This window comes from Monocercomonoides exilis (genome assembly GCF_001643675.1).
Source record: "Monocercomonoides exilis strain PA203 chromosome Unknown scaffold13-1861174, whole genome shotgun sequence".
Taxonomy (NCBI): domain Eukaryota; phylum Preaxostyla; order Oxymonadida; family Polymastigidae; genus Monocercomonoides; species Monocercomonoides exilis.
Genome location: NW_027150558.1, coordinates 1,124,305 through 1,145,283, shown reverse-complemented (window position 1 = coordinate 1,145,283; position 20,979 = coordinate 1,124,305). Strand labels below are relative to the sequence as shown.

Genomic DNA, 20,979 nt, shown 5'->3' with positions numbered 1-20,979 from the left:
TTCTTATTGAGAAATATTCTGATTCAAAACTTTTGATTCATTGAAGCATTAAAAGACCAAAACTTTCATTAAGAAAAGGATTAAAAAATTTAAAAGATGAAGTATTATAAGAGATAATTTAATGTTGAAAATGATGAGAACTTTGTTATTCTTTTATTTTTTCCTCAAAAGAAAATTGAATTGGTGGGATAAACTCTCAAAAATTTATAGCCAATAATATCGATCAAAATGATATTTTGAGTTGAAGAAAAAACTCATTCATTGGCATCTGGTTGTGAATAAGTTTGAACATGTTTTTTTGAACAGTTTTTGTTTCATTCACTTCAAATATTTCTTTCTTTCTTTGAAAGTGTTGAGACTAAGACTTCATTTCTTCAGCAAGAATAACAGTTCATCACAGAATGGAAAAAAAAAGAAAGAGAAAAATCTTTCAGCTCCTTCGTCTTCAATGAGCGAAGACCACATTGTTATTTTCAATTTTATCAACCCAAACTTCTTTCAAAAAAAATGTTCAATATCATATATGAGAATGCAACTCACCAAAGACAGTGTGATAATGATCATCTTTCAAAGCAATTCTTTTGATTTTATCGTTTTTGTCATATGCTTGTAATCCATGATTTCATTTCATTTCTTCCTTTGGTGAGAGAAGTGGAATTAAAGAAAAAATAAATCCCATATGCGTTAAGAATCAATTGTCACTTTAATGTGTCCTCCTCGACAACAGTTGTTTATTCAAAGAAACAAATTGAATAGCTCGAAATCATTTTTCATTTTTCAACAATATCAATCTCTCTTTAACAATCATATCATTTTTTGCTCCCTTCTTCGATTTCATCAAAGTCAACTTTATCATCCAAATCGCATTTTCGTTCAAGCTTGTTTCTTTTCGGTCTTTATCCAAAAATTGAACAATTGTTTACACAATTGAAACTTTCAATCGTTCTCTTTGAACAAATTAATGATCTATTTTTATTGTCATTCAAATAAGAATCCTATTCATTCATTCACTTATTTCTCTCTCTTTCTCATCACCTTTAAAGCGCCACACTCCATTCCTTCCTTTGCATCCTTTTCTCATCCCCTTCTCCCAATTTCCTTCTCTCTTCATTTTCTCTTCTTTGTCAATCTTTTCTTTCTTTTTTTTCTTTTCTCTGCAAAATCCTTGTCCACTCCTTTTCCTCTTCCAAGGTTTCTCTTTCTGACTCACTCACTTCTTCATCGAGTCTGTTAATGATTCCACAAACACTTGTGATTATTATTCTCTCTTCACTCCCAACGAGATAATCCTGTTGGATAGAATATTCAAATCAACAAAGTGTAGTGCATAAACATCCCAACCATTAAAACGACAATTGAAAAATCAATTCATATTTGCATTTTTTCGACAAAAAAGTATAATGAACCATTGACACAAAATTTCCCGTTCAGTTATCAAGTTATCAATTAGTGAAAACAAATTATTGTCAAGGCCAAATCTTTTATGAAATAAATCCTTTCATTTCAAAACTCACTCAAATACTGTGATAGCAGCATTTTTATCTTTTCCTTGGAAATTGTTGTGTTGAAAATTAATATATTTCATTGTTAACCTTGAGACTGTGTTCTGAGCATTTGCCAAGTGAAAAAATTGAATTGTTTTCTTTCTCTGAATAAATAACAACCATTTCTCCTTTTATCAACTGTGAAAACGTATCCTGAGAAAAAATGTTTTCTTCACAGACGATTGATGAAACAAAGCATAACTCTCATTCGTTATCCAAATCAATCACACAAAAATCTGTGGATTATAACCAGTAACCTTATCAGAAATTTTCACTGAATTGCAGACCCCATCGAGATTCAATGAAGCAGAAAGATTAGCCGAAATATCATCAGACGTTTAAAAATATGGAAAAAAGCGTGGGTGTTCATTGAATTCGAACTTGGCATACAGCTTTCCAAAATGCAATTATATTAAAAATATCCATCAAATTCAAATTGCCAACAAAAAATTTTGCAAACAGCATGAAAATTAGGTGATGCACTTGATTATTTATTCTTTTGGCAGCGGCCCTGCAATATCTCTTTTTTGAAGGGTTTCTTCCTGATATTTTGCTGTGAATATATTTTATATCATAAAACAAACAATTTCTAATTAAATTATTTTGTACAGATATCGCACAAAATGCCGGACAAGATCGATTTCACAATAACCTTCAGAAGAAATATTCTGACAATTATCATCAAAAGATATCAAAACAATACAAACTCATTTGGCATACAAGACTTTCTGGACAGCTTCGCTTGAGCTCAGAAAAAATAAATATCGAAACCTCGGAGAAATTGGATTTTAAGTTTCTCCGAGATTTTTAAAATAATATTTTTGCAAGTGCAAATGAAGCTGTCCAGAAAGTCTTGTATGCCAAATGAGTTTGTATTGTTTAGATATCTTTTGAGGATAATTGTCAGAATATTTCTTCTGAAGGTTATTGCGAAATCGATCTTGTCCGGCATTTTAAGCGATATCTGTATATGTGGGAAAATACGAACTTTCCAGCTTTTTAAGCACAAAGCACCAAAAAACTGCTTCACTCATAACGATATTTCACTTTCTCAGATTTTGAAATAAATTTGATTTTCATATCGGCACACAGTCATCATTGAAATCAAAACATATGGTTTTCCAGCATTTCACTAATGTCAAAAAATGGACACATTTTTGTTGTGTTTTCAGTTCTCAAAAATACAATGAAAAGTGCATGATTTTTCGATGAAAATGCTTGAAGCAAAATATTTTGCACCAGTTGTTTAGGACAAAAAAGAATATGAATAAAAAAACTGAAAAAAATCATTTTCCGTTTTATGAAATCTTGTTAATTATTTTTTGAACGAATTCACGAATTCCTGTTTTCGTATCAAAAAAAAATTGTTTTAATCATTATTTTTTTGATAAAAGTTACATTTCTCGAAAAAGATTTTTTCGAAAAAATATTTATTTCGAGAATAGAATGCTTAATCGAAAATTGCAATTGGAAAAGCAATTGAACAATTATAGCATTTGATCATTGTCCCCATAACAAGAGAAAGAGAATAATTTGAGTTCGGACATTTATGTGTTTTTGAGCGATTTATGAACATATATGAGCTCAATTGAACAGCAGAAAGATGGATGTAGTTTGCATAGTTTGATGGGTGAGGTAATTAAAATGCTGCAGAATGCGTTTTGCGGGGCTTTTCCTGAAAATGCAAATATTCTTGAAGGGCTTGGAGTTCAAATGGGCGATGTCTTAATCGCACACATTGCCATGACGCTTGAAGGGGAATCAGCAGGGTATTGATGCTGTCGGATTTTGTTCCATTTTCAGAGCTTTTTTGTTTGTTTGCTTATTTGTTTTGATGAAGAAATGGCTCCCCAGCGCACTTTTTGAATGCAACGCAAAAACTAATGTATTTCTGTTTGGATCGAAACATCCTTGGGCGCGAGGCAGCGGTATTTTCCTTGTCAAGTTATTGGTTTTTTGTTGTTTAATTACTTTTTTTCTTTTTCTTCTTCTTTCTTTTGGATTGTTTGTTTGCGCAGAATCTTTTTGTTTCATCAAAGCATGCTGTTCCCACAGACGAGCATTGGATGTACAGTTTGTGCCTTTCAGAGTGTCTATTCAGCCAGAAATTTGTATTTTTCATTTTCTTCTTCTTTTTCTGATGCTCCAGATATTTTTTCTGTTTGCAGTGCATTCAGTTTTGGAGGAGTTAGGCTTCAGATTTCGGTCATCAAAGAGATTCCAACAAACAAGAACTTTGATTCGGTTGAAAGGTTGGGGTTGCCGCTTTGCGATGCGGAGAGTTGTGCCACTCTGAAATCATCAGAAGAAAAAGCGATGGAGTGCACATGGGATCCTTTGTCTGATGCAAAGGCAGCCAAAGACACAAAGTATTTTCACAATCCTGATTTGATGAGAGGCTGCTTGCCAAGCGTGGGGCCTTCGTGCGACAGTTCTCAAAATGCGAGAAAAGCTTGTGGATCTTCGACACTTTCATTAAAGGGAGGGTTTTTTCAAACGAAGCAATGTTCAGTCAGTGTGGCCGGTGGGCAAGGAGGCAGCGCGGGAAAGCGGAAGCAAGGAGAGGGTGTTGCAGGCAGCAGAATGGAGAGTGAAGAGAGAGGCAGACAGACATCAGGAGAGAAGCAAGGAACACAAAGTGGGATGACATCCACGTTGCATTGTGGCTCATCAGGCTCGGCAGCACAACCTCGGCAGAAGAGCCACTTCAAAGAGCCATTGACATCATTTGTGCCATCCCAGCCATCCTTCCCTTCTGCGAATTCACACTCAAAAGAGGCTTCTGAGCCGGCTGCTTCTCACGTGACAGACAGCGATGCAATACTTTTTGCATCAGACAGATTGGGCAAAAGCGACTTTACAGCTTCATTGCCATTGCATTCACACTCTTTTTCTGCAGAGCAACAGCGAAGCACTCAAGATGTGCAGGCAGAGATGGGAGAAAAGCAACGAGGCGGAGCAGCAAAGGGGATGATGCCTGGAAGCACATTGATGGCGAAAGATGTTGCAGCAAAGAAAATTGTGCAAGGTGATGGTTGCAGGATGCAGTTTGAGGAAGAGGTGATGCAAAATTGGCTGCATCCACACAGCGAATGTTGCGGCATGGCAGAGGCAGAGTGGCTAATAGATGGGCGTGGGAAAGCAGAGGAGGAAGAGGAGGAGGAAGAGGAGGGAAAGCGAAGGAGAGAAAGAGAGCTTGAAGCAAGGGTTATGGAGCAGGATCGGGTGATTGCGCTGCAGGAGAGCTTGATATTTGAGGCGGAAGAGCAGATACGGTGGATGAAGGAGCAAGGGAAGTGGAGGCGGCAGCTTGCTGAGTCGCAGGTGCAGGCGATAAGGTGGAGGGACCTTGCAGCGTCAGCATACGACGAGTCGATTGCAGCGCGGCAGGGGCAGGCAGAAGCGTTTGGGGCAGTTGGGAGTTTGAGGCGGATGGGGAAGAGGAGTGTGGCGAATGGGGTGTCTTTGGGGGAGGCAGCGCAAAGTGGTGCTGCTGATGCATGCTTCGATGCACATGCAGAGGCTTTGTCTTTTCCTGCTTTGTCGTCTGCTAAATAGGATGGACTGGATGGCATGAACGGGCAGACACTCATTGAACAAGAAAGAAGAAGATAAAGAAATAATTCATTGTTTATCCCAACATCGATAAAATAAAAAACGAAAAATAACAACTTCAATGATAACAAGTGCATGTTTTTAAAGATATTTCAAATTATATTAATGATTAAAAGTAAGTTTATTTTATTTTATTTTATTTTTTTTTTTTTTTATCATATGGACCAATTGAAAAATGCGTATCCAGAGAAGCAAAATAAGTTTTATTATTGCTTTGGCACCAAAAGTTTTTTTTTAATTATGGTTTCATAAATCTTTAACTTTAATGAAATCTAAAAGATAAATAAAAGCTATTCGATCATTGAAAATAATTCAAATTCTTTTTCATGAAAAAAAAAAAGAAAGCGAAAAATGAACAAACTTGTTATTGCAAAAACAATGCAAGAGATGAAAAGCGATAATTCTTCTGAGTAAGATTCCCGAAATAAATAATCGTTAATCGATGATAACATCTGAAATTTCATTCTTTTTTGGCTGGTTTTCTTCCTATCTGAAAAGAGCAATTAACGATATAAAAAAGTTCAACGTTTGTTTGCTTAATTGTGAAACAGTGAGCAAAGAAAAACTCAAAAAAGTTGAGTTTCAAAATGAAATGCTTTTGATTTTCTGAAACATTCACATTTCAATCAGTATTATTCAACAATAATCCATAGAAATATTCACTACTGAGAAAATCAAACATTTCATGAAAGCTTGCGATAACATCCTCAAATCCTTCTTCTTCCATCTTATCAAACAGGATTCTTTTCACTTCCTCCGTTTCGTCTCCCACAACCTCATTTTCTCTCACAGCAATTGAAAGCTTCGCAAAGAATATCAAGAATTCACACATCAGGCAATCATCAAATGTTTGATCGTGAATTTCCATCAAAACGAAATCAAAAACTCCGCTTTTCAGCAAATCATTGAAAACAATAAAAGTTGGCTGGAAAATAATCATTTTCACAAAAATGCCACAACATCGATAGACAACATTGATGTGATTCTCCCTTGCTGCTCTGCACAATCTTGTCATGCAACCAGTCAAATCAGCAAATTTTTCGTCATGAACCTTGGATTTCGTTATGAAATCGAGAATTGTTTGAATCCACATCGCTGCTTTCCTTAATTCGTTCGATTTTCTCCGCTCTTCATTCTCCTCCAGTCCGCACATTTCTTCAGCAGGTCTATCTTTTACACCACATCTCTCGCACACCGCAATTCATCCATTATTGAGTATTCCAAATATCTTCCTTCTTGAAATCGGTTAAAATGAAACACCCTGACAGAGTGGCATGCATATCGTGTCAAATTTTCATGCTCTTGGTAATGTTTGATGTTTTCCACAACATGCCCAAAATATGTTTCTTGTTCAACTGGTTTTCAAATATCAAATGGAGCTTGTTGAGATGATGATCCTTTCATGTCAGACTGAACTTGAAAACCATAAATGCAAGTCGAATATTGTTTCACTCTGAAAGTGTATCGTTCAGTTTTCTTTTGCGATCAAGATATGTTCATGGAAGTCACCACATCAGCTCCAGATTGAATTAATGAAAAACAAAGAAGGGGAAAATGATGAGTCATGTGCAGGCCATCAATGGAAGTGTGGAGATATAAAGGAATAAATTACATTTACGGTGCATCCATTTGGAGGCAGTTGGACAAGACTTGTTTTTGAACAACAGAGTGCACAAGGCAAAAAGAATGAAGCTTTTCATCTTTTAAATCAGAATTCAACATGGGGAAACAATATTCGATAATTTCTTCTGATCCCGGTACGCACATTCAAGAAAGCTTTTTTGAAACTATAATTAATTTGCTTGCTTTCCATTTTGCTCAATATCACTTTCAGTCACTATTTTCTGAGAAAAGGATTATTTGCAAATAATCAATGATTCATCCGTCCTTTCTTCATCCATAAACTTTCTGCATTAAACCGATAATTATTTTTATATAACAGAAGCAAACTTCGACAGATTGTCATTTTTGAAAGATTCATTCTTTGATCAATGACATATAATAACTTCATTTGATCACAAAATTTTACAAAAATAGGATTTTTGTATTTCTGCATTGTCGCAGCTTTTGAAGCTGCAAATGGAGCGGTTGGAAAAAATGAGATATTTTCCAGCAAGAAGGAATCAATTTCGACAAGACTGCAGCAGACATTTTACGGCGATTCTGCAAATCAGCACTCTTTGTTTCTTTTGGCAAACTCTTCGTTGAAAATTAATGATATTCTTTGTGTTGATTTATCGCAGTGTTCTATTTCTGTTCTCGATGGAGAGTCTACGCTTTTTTGTGGAAACACAAGATTTATTTATTCTTCGAAAGCATTTACTCCGTTTGCCTCGTCGGGCTCTGTTTTCCTTGCTAATATTTCGGTAGACATTTTTAATTACAAAAGACAGTTGCCTTCTATGGTGCATTTGCAAAATGACGTTTCATCTGGCATTAAACTGATTAATTCGCATTTCTCTGATTTCAAGGTCTTATCAAGTAAATCTTCGTCTTTACTATGCTCAGGGATTGGAAGCTATGAAACCGTCTATCACTGTTGTTTTATGAACATCACTACCAAGGTGAAAACAGGAAATGAAGCTGCAGCAAAGGAAAATCATTCTTTTGTTCTTTCTTCGACAATAAAATTATCTGCATTTATTCATGTTCACGATGCATTTTATGGAGGCATTGTTCATGGGCTTTCTTTTACTTCGCCATCGCAAGATTTTGTCTGTGATCTTTGCGAATTTTATGACTGCTCTCATTCAACTCCTTCGTCATTGTTTCATGTTTCTCAAGCAAAGCAAAGCATAACAGGGAAAAATGCAAATATTACTTCTACGATTTTTAAAGACTGCACGGGAACTAACGGTGGAGGCCTCTATTTTGATGGAGAAATAATTGGTGTTAATTATAATCTGACGGTTCAAGATTGCGTATTTGAAAATTGCTCAGCAAATTACGGAGGAGGGATATACATTAATGAAGTCGGATATGGAACCATACAAAACAATGTTTTTTATGATTGCAAGGCAACATATGATCTTGGGCCGGATTTTTATGTTCATAATTTCGATTGGACAACAAAAGATGTTGATATAACATTTTCATCAAGTTTTACATATAATGATGGAAATAGAGTGCATATGGATGGAGCAAATTATTCAAAGCTTATTAAAATGGATCCATATCAGATTGTTGCGTCCGCTGGGAATGCAACAGTTAATTGTGGATTAAATACAAGCACAGCGTGCAAATCAGTCAACACAGCCATCAGCAATAGGCGACCAAATTATTTGAAGAGAATCAAACTTCTTAACGGGACTTACAACGAGACAGATTCTTGGACCATTAATTCAGCAAGAGGGAAAGTGGATGCGTTCGGAGAAAGTCAAACAAAAGTGATTTTTAATTTGAATAAATACACAGGATCTTCAATGATTTCTATTTCTGGAGCTGTTAACATATCAATTTCCACATTCACAATTAACGTGAACAAAGATTATTGCAGGATAATCAGTGGTAGTTCTTATAATTTCAACCTTTCTGTTTCTGACATAACGATTTCAACACCAAGCAGCTGGACAACATACTTATCTTACAGTTTATTTAATTTTGTTAACGGAACTCTTTCATTCAGTCGTGTGACAACAAAGAACATAAGATTAGCAACCAATTGCTTATTTCAAATGGCAAATGGAGTGACAAAGGCAGCATTCTCGCTATGTAATTTTACGAATATCACCATTTCAAATAATAATTCAGCTATTTTCAGCGCAGGCTATCTTCCAAAATCCCTTGCACTTAGTAACTGTTCAATATCTTCGATATCAAGTCTTAATTCAACAGGAGTGAATGGCGGTGTGCTGTGCTTAGATGCTGATAGTCCTCAGATCAGCTTTGCGAATACCACATTTACAAGTTGCTGTGTCAGCTCAAGCAGCGGAAGAGGAGGAGCATTGCACATCTCGGCAAATGGATCGCTATCAAAATTTGTCATTAGCAGATGCCAATTCTCATCGAATCAAGCGTGCTTTGGACGTGATGTTTTTATATGCGTTCCTTCATTGCCAAATGCAAATCTTGACTCTTATTATTCTTCCGCAGCAACTTCGACGTATGTGCCAAATCGAACGAATGCGTGGTTTGGAAGTGATGATGCCACATTTCAGGGGGATTTTGACTTGATGCCGTTCATCTTTGGATACACATCATCCATCATTCATGCTTCGAATGCGTCGCGAGGGGATGGAAAGTATTGTGGGTCAGTTATCGCTCATTGCAGGACAATTACGCAGGCTGTTCAACGCCTAAACGGATCTTCGCCCACAGTCAAAGCAAATGGTACAGTTGCTGTGTCTTCTTCTGGAACAGATGTGTCGAATGTTACCATTCGAAGAAATGAATCTGCAACAAATGCAACAATAACACTTGATGGAATCACAGGAACTGCGAATTCTGCTCTGATATCGTCAGGTGTGTTTCAATCCTTGAATGTTGATTATTCAGTCGACTCAGCTCCTCGAGGAAGTTCAATTCAAATCCTTTTGAGCGGGTCAAGTGGCGTTCAGACATTTACAAATTGTATTTTTGTTGGAAGTGCTTCAAACGCCTTGACAATTTCACTTGTTTCGATCAGCGGAGGCAGCCTTGTTCTTGAAAATTCATTATTAACTGCTTCAGGCGATTTGAGATGCTCTCGTTCTTCATTCATCATCCAAAACGGGAATTTCGATTTTTCCAGTTGCAGCTTTGCGAATCTCATATTCACTTCTGCTAAAGCAGGCCTTATCTCTCAATCTGGGAGTGGATCATCTTCGCAACAAATTGAGCTGTTCAATTGCAGCTTCGAACGAATTTCATCAACCAAAGAAACGAGCTCATGCGTTGTCATTTCTTCTTCGGCTTGCAAAGGCTCATTTAATGCTACATTGTGCATTTTTTCTTCGTCGTCTTGCACAAACTCCATCGATGGAGGAGCCATTTCATTTGCAATTGGAGCGAATAAAAAATTTGAAATTGATGGATGTGAAATATCGTCGAATACTGCCAGTGAATCAGCAGGAAAAGGAGGAGGCGTATTTCTGCTGATGAAAGAGATGAGCAGCGATTACAGATTTTCTGACTGCAGCTTCGAGTCGAATAAGGCGAAGCATGGCAAAGATATATACATCCAAGCACCAAATCTGAATGCTTGCGTTTCATATGAAAAATTTGGGATTGCTTTCACTTCAGAAACAGATGTTGGAAACATGATGTTTGGGTGCAATTCGTCTTCTGTTGATGAGCATGTTGATCTTATTTTGCTTTTGGTTGGACACAAAGCGATTGTGAATGTGAAGAATGCGGGCTCTGAACATGGGAAAGACTGGTTCAGATGCGGCAATGAAAGTGACCCCTGCTTGACGGTTGAATACGGAATGGACAAAATTCTTGATTCAACTGCCGAAAACAAAGGATTATCAATCATAACACAAGCAGTCATCAGCAAGCCAATCGATTTATCTTCGATGACGATTTTGTCTTCTTCAAGTTCTTCGCCTTCAAGGCTTCTGTTTAACGTTGCAAGCGCTGCTTTTGATGCAGTTATTTTGAACCACGATTCTCTCACATTTAACAAGATCGAACTGTATTTGCCTTCTGTGCAAAACGTGCTGAAAGCACTCATTTCAACAGATAGTTCACTTATTGCTGATGACACAAGCTTTGAAAGCGAAGAATTGGATTCTTCTATTTATTTGACTGTTATTGAAGTCATAGCCGGAACGGTGCTGCTTGATAATTGCTCTATTGGGGAGCACAGCTTCTTTCTGGAGGGCTCATTCATCAAATACGCGGGGTCATCAACAATTGCGCTCAACCAAACTTCCATTGGAGCAATTATATTGTCATCGACATTCTTCACAGAGACAACCGGAGGACAAGGCATTTTATCTCTGACGAACACTTCATTTACTCAATGCTCTGCATCTCCACTAACAACGATGAGCCCGATCATTTCTTCTCAATTAGAAGGAGCAGTAAACATTAACGAATGCAATTTCAGCGATGTTGGCAGTCCAGAATGCAAAGAGGGCGGAGTAATCAACGTTTGGCTAAAAGACACAGGGGAAATTAGCATTGCTGGATGCAAAATTGAAGAGTGTTTCTGCAACGAGGCAACTGGAAAAGGAGGATTCCTCTATTTGAGCAAGCGCCAAAGCGAAGGTCAGTATGACTTAAGTGCCGAGTCAGAATACTCAAACAACAGAGCTCATATCGGCAAAAATCTCTTTTTTGATTTTGATTCGTTGAACGCGTCTGTGTCTGCCGATAAGCTGTTCTTGCCTGTTGGAGATCCAGCTGCCGAAGGAGGCAAAGAGTATGTTGGCAAAGACGCCATTTTTGATTCAATGGATTTGGCTGCTTTTTTGGTTCAGTTCGTGTCAGACAAGGTTCACGTGTCCAGCACAGGCTACGATATCCTTCGATGCGGCTCAGCAGACTTTCCATGCCATTCAATTTGGAGAGGCCTGAACAATGTGAAGAACGACAGTTCTGACAAGGAGATCATTCTCGGCTCGTTGGTCGAAGTCGAATCGTGCTTCGAATTTCTGGATTTGACTCTTTCGGCATCTTCAACTTCGAAAGAAGCAGGAATAACCATTTGCTCAGATCTATCTCCAAGCAATAAAGACACAGTAATTGACATAACAGGGTGTTGCAACTTTGCCAATGTTATAATTTTGTTGCCATCTGAGTTTATTGGGCAGCAATTGTCAGTCATCAAATCTTCTGCTTCAGAGGGAGTGTTAAAGCTCAGTTCCTGCAATTTTGGAAAGCAAAGCGACTTTCCTTCTCCAATTGAGTGTTCACTCATATTTGTTACAGATGGAAAATTGTTGTTTCACAGCTGCACCGTCGAAAATCTTCTATTTTCCGCGTCGCCTTTCGTGATTGCGCAATCGGTCAATGCGACCTTTGAGAAAAGCCGCCTTTTGTCTGTGACACTTCAAACATCCTCACTTTTTATTGCTGCTGAGGCGCCTGTTCTGCAAAAGCAGCTGAAGAATGCAGGGAGCTGTGAATTCATATTCACGAACTGCTCGTTCGATGACATTATCACAAAAGAAGGTAATTCTGAATCAATAATACAAGCCAATACACTGTCTTTGGCTCTCTCGCTGATAAATTGCTCGATCACGAGATTGACAGCATTAGAAAGCAACGAAGGCGGAGGAATGAAAATAAAGTTTAGGGAAGGCGGGTCATTGAGTGTTAAAGGATATTCAAGAAATGAGCTCAGCGTTGTTTCTTCGTGCAGCTGCTCACAATTGACTGGGAAAGGAGGATTTTGCTTCATCGACTCCACAGGCGCCGATGCAAACTTTGTCTTTGAGAAGACAATCTTTTCGGATAATGCGGCGTCTTTGGGGAAGAACGTCTTTATAACATGCACCGACATTTGCAATTCTGTGAAATCAAACCAAGTTCTGATACAGCTCGAAGACTGGACTTCAGATGCAAAGGCATTTTCTGGAATGGATACAAAGTATTTCACAGACAAAGCGGTTGATCTTCTCACGTTTTTTGTTGATTATTTTTCTGAGAAAATTGTTGTATCTGCTATTTATGGGGCCGACATTATTTGCTGTGGAAGAGATATTCTCCCGTGCTCCTCCTTCTCAACTGGAATGCAGCACGTAACACGCTCACCCGAATCTGAGCCACCGACCTCTCAGCTTCTGATTGAGAATTCGGCAAATGTGGAGAATTGTTTTGATCTGTCTGATTGCGAGATTTTGTCAACTCAAAATGCTCCTGCCTTATTTTCTGTTGCAGCTTCGTTGACTTCATCTTCATCATCGACTGGATCAGAAGACAGCGTTTTCTTCAACAGCAAAGAATTGAAGCTCACATTCCTCACTTTCTCCGTTCCGGCTGAATTCACATCTTCACAATCAGTCCTGATTTTATCATCAAGCGGAAAGTTTTACGTGAACAAATGCTCCGTTTTGATCAGCACGGATATTAGCGATGCAATTTCTTATTGCTTAGTTGAAGTTCGCTCAGGATTGTTTGAAATGAAGGATTTTTCTCTGCGAAATTTGTCATTTGATTCCAAGCCATTGCGTTTTTGGGCTGCAGACTTTGTTGGCAAAATTGAGGATTGCCTGTTTGAAGGATTGCGCTTGCGATACCCACTTTTATCAATGAGTGAAAGAAGCACCCCATTTTTAGAAGGAAGCCAGAGTCCTCAATTCGCTGGTTCTTCTCTGATGAGTGGCGGTTGCGAACTTGAGCTTGTTTCGTGTCGCATGATCGATATTATCAGAGAGAATGATGGAAGCTGCCTTCTGAGCTGCGGAATATCGAGCAATGCAAAATATCAGATAAACGGATGCGTTTTGAAGAACTGCGAAAGCGGCATTTCAAGAAAAGGAGGGAGCATGATGCTTGCACTTGGATCAGGAAACAGCGACATGATTATGCTTGACGTCAACAGCACATCTCTTGGAAAATGCATTGCCTCCACGACTTTTGGAAAGGGAGGAGGAGTTTATTTGGATTGTGAAAATATTTTGGATGATGGCAAGAGTGACCGTTTGTCAAACGATAATCCGCTGGGATTTCTGTTTAAAAATGTTCACTTTAGTTTTAACAATGCAAGTTCTGGGCGGGATGTGTTTATTTTGTGTGTGAACATCGATTCGCAAGTGACGGAAGATCAGTTTTTGATTGACTTTGATGAGTCTGTGTTTGATTCGCAGAATGCGATATTCGGGAGAGATTCTGGCATGAATGCAGAAGAAGGCGATCGTGATTTGATTGAAGAGGTAATTTTCTTCAGAGGAGAGCAGGTGCTCGTTTCATCGAACGGAGAAAATGGAAAGCGATGCGGAAGCTTTGCAAAGCCATGCAGAACGATTGAGGTTGGGGTGAAGCACGTGTCAGAAGGCAGGTTTCGAACAATGTTTGTTGATTTGCTGGCGAATGTTGAAGGAGAAGTCGACTTATCCGGAATAAGCGTGGAACCGCTCGATAAATCGTGCACTGTGTCAATGAACAGCCCAATTGCGAAAAGTGCAGAAAGGGAATGGGCCATTTCAACTGAAGAAGACGTTGAGATAGACAACGTAGCGTTTGTGTTTGGCAGCAGATTAAAGATTGCCCATTCGTCGCTGGTTGGAGCATTAGAAGGCAAGCTAAGAATGAATGGGTGCAGCTTCATTGGCAGTGAAAATGGCATTCGATTTGATGGAAGCTTGATTACAGTTGCTGGAGGAACATTTTTAATAAGTGAATCTGCTTTCAGCGATTTTGCAGTCAAGAATTATATCATCAATTGTGAGAGCGGAGCAACTGCAAACATGGAAAGTATTGTTTTGGAAAGAATAAGTGGGAAATACTTGATTTCCTGTCAAGGAAGCACGGTTACAGCTTCCCAGTTAATGGTGAGTTCAGCGAAAGCGCAGGAAGCAGTTATCTCATGTTCAGAAAAGGCTACTCTAAGCTTGCTTCAGAGCGAATTGAAGAATATTGAAGTGAAAGAAGGAAGCGCAATTTGTGTTGATGAAGGCGAGATTCTTGCTACGAATGACAGAGAGGTGGGAAGCGAAAAGGCATTTTCGGCATCACTTTGCATCTTCTCAAATATCAGCTGCGGAGGAAGTGAAGGAAGAACAATATTCTGTCTGACAGAGAAGTCTGTTCAGTTGTTCAACAATACGCTCGGTTGTTGCTCGTGTCAGATCGCAAAAGGCCAACATATGAGCGTATTTTGCAGCAGAAGTCTGATAATTGATGCTTGCACATTTGATGGATGGAGAGAAATTAGCGGAAGTACTCTTAATTCTAAAGCGACTGAAGAAATATGCAAATGGAATGGATCGCTTGTTGAAGCTGCAGAATGCAAGAGTGATGTTAAATATTCAACGTTTTCAAACAGTTCGGAGGGTGCACTGTCTGTCAGAGGAGGGAGCTTATCTCTTGCTGAAGGGGAATTTTCAAGCAATAAGCCAGGGATTGATAAATATGATTCTGTTCGAAGAAATATGCTTTGTTCCGATTCGGGAGTTTTGGATGTTGTGAGCTTGAAAGGAGGAGATGGAGTTTTACCAAGTTCATCGATGTGGATCCTGAATGATGGGTGCGTGCTGAAGGGGATTGCTGGAGAACGAGCATCGCCATTTTTTATCCCCACGCTTCATTCGGTGGAAACAGAGGAGAATGAAAACTTGTTGAATCTGATATTCAGGGGCACGCTTCTCCTTCCGTGCAACCTGTCTTTTCGGATTGTTTTGTCTGTTGGAGATGTTGAACAGATTGAGGCATGTGAGCTGACAGACACAGGATTTGTGAGCGAAGAGGAGGTTCATGGTGCAATTGGGTTGGAGATGGTCAGGGGAGCAGAGGCGAGTGCAGAAGTGAGGGTGTGCATTGTGTTTGGGGATGCTGATTCTCCTTCGACGACTCAGACGTTCATTCTGAAGAACAGAAGCGAGCCCGAACGAAAGGGAGAAGATGATGCTGCCAAAGGAGCGGGAAAGTCTGAATGGGGAATTGCTGCATTTGTGGCTTGCATGATTCTTCTGCTTATTGCTTTGGTGGCATTTGCGATTATTGTGGCTCTTCTGCGAAGGAAGCTGAAAGATGCGGAAAAGAAAGCTGAGAAGGCGCGCTGGGAATATGCACAAATTGTGGAAAGGCTTGAAAGGCAAAAAGAAGAGAGCAGAAGAGAGTTTGAGATGAGTGAAATGCCATCCACATTGCTGGAAGGGATGACAAGCCAAATTCCACTTCTGATTGACAACGATGAAGAAGATCTTCCAGATCCTCCTTCGATGAGCAACGATGGAATTTTGAATGAAAATGATCTTCCAGATTTGGAATCTCCATTACCATTTTCTGAGAATGCTTCTGCTTCTGGAATACCACAATCACATTCATTCAACGTGATATCAGCGAAGAATCCATTTCGAGAGAAGGAGAAAAAGAACATCAAAACATTGTATTCGGCGATTCATTCCGTTCAAGGTAATTTCACCATGGGAACAAGAGCGATGGATGTTGTTGATGGGAAGAAGGTGGTTTTGGCAGTTGCAGAGCTGTTTGAGCATTTGATTTCTGTTGGAGATGAAAGGGTGGAAATGATGGGGAAACAATTGTGCCCATATACAATTTTTGTTGAAGAAGGAAACGAAAATGAAATATACCTATTGACAAAAGAGCTGATTGATGAAAAACAGAAAGAGGAAATGAAGCGATGGAAGGCACCTGAAGCGGGAGATGAAGAAGAGGGAATTGAAAAGGCAGTTGTTTTCACACTTGGACTGATTCTGCATGAGATGACAACCGGGGAAGTGCCATTGAGTGAATGCAATGCGGAGGAAGCACAGGAGATGATGAGGGATGGGGTGCGACCGCTGACAGAAGGAATCGAAGGAGAAGAGCTGATTGAGGTGATCGAGAAGATGTGGGGAGATGAGCCAAATGGCAGACCCAGTTTGGCGGAAGTGATAGCATTGTTGAAAGAATGAATGGAAAGGTTTATGTGCATGTTCAGTGATGTTTTATTATTGTTATTATTATTATAATAATAATTATTATTGTTGTTGTTGTTGTTGCGTATGCTTCTTATTTATTTTCCTTTTTTATTCTTTCAAAAGAGTATTTTTTTCTTGTTATGGCGCAATTATTTGTTTTATCAAAATAATGAATATTTTTGAAATGAAATTTGTGTGCGATTATTTGTTTATTTTTTTTCCCAAAAGAAAAAAGTTGTTATAAATACGTTTTATTTCGGTTTTTGAATTATGATTTTGAGCAAGCTCTTTGTTGCATTTCACGCGCTCGACTCTTCTTTATATCTTTCTCCGTTTTTTATAAGTATTTCCTTGTGGAAGAGTTTTTTTGATGTTATCTTTGCGCGTCACTCTTGCTCTTGCCTTGATGCGATTATTTTTCACTGTGTTATATGATTATTATTATTATTTTGAAAAGTTTTTTCATTTTTCATTTTTAAAAGAATTTGAACTTATTTGAACAGAAAGGAAGAGAACTTTTTTTGAAGGGAGCGAGCGCTTCATGAGCACAGATCCAGATGCTTTGCTGAGAACTCAGCTGTCTGAAAATTCATATTTCATCGCTGAATATGTGAATGCTGAATGGAGAGTTTGTGGAAGCTCGTCAACAATTGTTGCTTTTTTGAAAAGACTTCGTCATTGCTGATGAATAGAAGAACTGATTGAGCAACTGGGGTTTCGATATTGCAAATGGACACTTGTCGATTGAATGAGTGATTTGAGCCGTGGATGAAAAGAATGAAATAATGGCAACTTTCTCTTTCTTGGTTTTTCTCAATGTTGCTTTGGCTTTGAAGGAAGAGTTATGTTCCAAAGAGGAAGGGAGTGTAGTTAATATTTTGATGATGAAACTTCTTTGAAATGAATATGTTCCAACGGTGCAATCAAATCTGACAAAACGAGAACAAAACAACAGAGGAACAGACATTTCTGAACACAACAGCTGGTTAACAAAATAAGTTTTAGAAAAGAATCATTTTCTACAGCGGAAGTGATTACAATGTTTATGGGAGATTTCATCAGATTCCATGAGATTCAATTGATTATTCATTTGGAAACTTTCCAATCAACAAAGATGTCTCCCTCACCCTCCTCACCTCAACGTTTGTTCCCACTCAAATACTAACCTTCAGCGCGGTTGACACTAAAATCACTGGAAATGGCACAACTGCCACCACCATCGCCTCCAGTGGTATTCCTCAACCACAAAACTCATATTCTCAGTCATCACAATCGGCATCATCAATTTCTTCATTTTCATCCTCATCATCATCAACATCTTCTTCACCAGATCCATCTGCCTCGTCTGCCCTCTTCCAACAGACTCAGGGTTCCCTCGCAGTCTCTGCCCTCGCCATCGCCCACAACTCATCAAATCCCATCACCCCCATCCTCTTCCACCTCTCTGAAAACTCCCCTTCCCTCAAGCTTAACACCACCACCATCACCGGAACAGCCTCATCTTCATCTTCAATTACCACACCTCTCTTCTTCCTCACTGCTGTCTCCCTCTCTCTCAACCACACAGCAATCACCAGTCTCACCCTCAACAGTCAAAGCATCTTCCACCTCACCTCCCTTACAGCTCCCCTCACCCTCAACTCCTCCAACATCACCGATATCACCTCCACTGCCTCCCCCGCCAGCTGTGTCCTCTCCTCTGCCACCTCCCCTGCCCTCTCCTTCTCCCTCACCAACTGCACCATCACCAACATCGACTCAGCTCCACAAAACCAACAGACTGCCACCAATGGCGGGTGCATCTCATTCGCCTCATCTTCCACTGCCAACACATTTTCGGTGAGCAACACCATCTTCTCCAGCTGCTGTGTGAGCGAGGATACAAGTTCTGGAGGAAGAGGCGGTGCTCTCATGATCGAGCACAAGGATGATTCAGAAGTGTCAACTACAACCTTTTCCATCACCAATATCGTGTTTTCAGCCAACAAGGCCTGTGTCGGAAGAGATGTGTATTATGTGTGTGAATCATTTGTCTTATCTGTGAAACAGCTCTTGTTCACCTCCATGAGAAGCATCACTCAGAAAGACAACTCTGTTGTTGGACATGACTGAAAAGAGACATTCAGTTGCTGTTTATTGAATTTCACATTGTTAATTCAATGAACACAAACTGAGAATATTGATTTGACGTTGTTTCTTATGGGATGGAGAAGATGAAATGTTTGAAAGTGAATAATCGAATGACATGATAATAGAGCAAGAAATGAATTATCCCAGATTGTTGTGTTTCAAAAACAGTTGACCATCAGGTGTTTGAAAGAAAGGAGTTGGAGAAAACAGTTAATTTTGAAATCCTTGTTCAATAGCACTTCAACAGTTGTTTTTAATGAGGGACTGTGAAAGTTGAGGAGTGAGCTGATTCCATTTGTTTTTCAGATTCAACAAATGATGTCATATCTTCCTTTTATTTTCAAAATATCAGAATCTGTTTTTGAGCAACAAAGTTTTGAAGAAGAGGAAAATAATGAGATCAAATAGGAATGAAAAATCCTTTTTGAGTTTCTGTATCAATTCATCTCGTGCTTTATTGTTGTTTTAATTTTTTTGCACTCACATTCACTCACATAATAGGAATTTCAAAGGATGTCTCAAAGGGGATCTAGGCAAATTTTCCATTTTTCATGACAATGTGAAGATATATGAGCAACATACTTGTTGATTGACAACATGAAAAAACTGTTCTCATCTGACACGTTTCACTTTCAACTCTTTCATAAATATCTGTTGAAAGAAATAAGAAACGGTTCCAAATGCAAACATCCACAGGCAAAACATGTTCTTATTTAAAAAAATACTGATTCTGTTTTAAGAGAAGAAATAACGATGAGCATGTCAAAGATAATGACACATGATAACTGTGAATCAAATTGATTAAACAATTTATTTTTTCAAAAGTGCTGAAAAGCTTTTTTTTCCCATAGAACATAAAAACCAATTTCAAACAATTCGAGACAGATTTTGTTTGATGCATTGTCTTCTTTCTGCATTTTGAGTGTGCTCTCAGAACTGATGATCTTTTTCTTTTTCTTTTTGTTTGATTTGTTCTGTTTTTTTCACATTTTCCCACAAATGTTATCATTTCATCATTTATCACCATTTTTAATCCAAACAAAACTAATTGTGATTGTTTTCCTTTTTCTCTCTTATCACATTCATGGAATTGTTTTATCTTGCCTGTTATCACAAATTCATTGTTGTCCATGTTTGATACACAAAAATCATGAGAGGGACCAAGCCTCCATGTTCGTCTACCAAAACAATTGCACATTTGGTGCAGTGTCATTTGTGGAACGACCAGAAATCAGACAAGCAAAAAAAAAAGGAAAAAGGACACTTTTACAATCAACATTTCTATCAACATCCTTTCACTGTTGTGTTTCTCACAAAAAAATCACATTGACAAATGCAAACAATAACGGCTTTCCGAATGAAACTGTCTTTTTCAATTGGTGAAATTTCAAAGAAAGAACAGTTAACAGCACCTTTGAAAGTTTCAATGCATTTGCTTTTGCTCTGCAATTTAAGAACTCAAAAACACTCTTTCTCTCCTTTGAAGAATGTGTTCACCAAGATGACAAGTAGTTGATGAGAAAAGTTTTATGACTGGCTCTCATTCAAGAACTATTGAGAATATCAAGAGTGGGAAAAGAAGAAAAAAATTCTGAACAAGACTTTCACCTGATTGATTGCTTGGATAATGCTTTTGAGTTATAAATATAATATTCATTCATTCAAATGATTTTTATTGACCATTTTCGTTCACAAACTTTCTTTTGACAAAAGATGCTTTTTCGATGAAAGTGTTGCTCAAACATGAAATCGAGATATCGGCAAGGGAAACAATCAATAATTCAGGCACATCTTTCCAAATGCTTCAAACACACTCAATCCTTTTGGTTTTTTTTTAATAATGAAAGTCGCTTCCTCATAATTTAAAAAAATACTTATTTTCCTTTTTCCTTTTTTATAATCAAACCAGCAAAACATTCTTCTTCACTTTTGACAGGTTGATCAAATCTTTGATTATTGTTGTCTTGTTTCCCAGTTTTGTCACTTTCCAACAGTCTCTTATTCCTTTCTTCTTCTTTTTTCATGTTCTTTTCAAATCCATTTCTATTTTCATCTTCCACTTTCTTGTTTTGCTTTTAATTCATTTCATTCTTCAATACATAAATGCCTTAATCATTTGCCTGCCTGCCATTCGCAATATGTCTTTTTTCATCTTTACGCGTTTATTCACTATGGAAAGA

The 20,979-nt window shown here is 38.3% G+C and overlaps 3 protein-coding genes across 3 annotated transcripts; all 3 read left to right on the top strand.

Annotated features, from left to right (window-relative positions):
• Positions 1-3,057: 3,057 nt before the first annotated feature.
• On the top strand, positions 3,058-5,379 carry MONOS_3539 (uncharacterized protein). Its single transcript, XM_067873545.1, has 4 exons — positions 3,058-3,313; positions 3,385-3,472; positions 3,563-3,617; positions 3,694-5,379. The coding sequence occupies exons 1-4, from the start codon at positions 3,123-3,125 to the stop codon at positions 5,100-5,102; spliced, it is 1,743 nt and encodes a 580-aa protein (XP_067730844.1). The 5' UTR covers positions 3,058-3,122; the 3' UTR covers positions 5,103-5,379.
• Positions 5,380-7,561: 2,182 nt separating this feature from the next.
• Positions 7,562-17,169, top strand: MONOS_3540 (uncharacterized protein; the record flags this gene model as incomplete). The annotated part of the gene is made up of 1 exon (XM_067873547.1): positions 7,562-17,169. The coding sequence occupies one exon, from the start codon at positions 7,562-7,564 to the stop codon at positions 16,661-16,663; it is 9,102 nt and encodes a 3,033-aa protein (XP_067730843.1). The 3' UTR covers positions 16,664-17,169.
• A 698-nt stretch (positions 17,170-17,867) lies between these two features.
• Positions 17,868-18,512, top strand: MONOS_3541 (uncharacterized protein; the record flags this gene model as incomplete). The annotated part of the gene is made up of 1 exon (XM_067873548.1): positions 17,868-18,512. One exon carries the CDS (start codon positions 17,868-17,870, stop codon positions 18,510-18,512), a length of 645 nt encoding a protein of 214 aa, XP_067730842.1.
• Between the last annotated feature and the right edge of the window lie 2,467 nt (positions 18,513-20,979).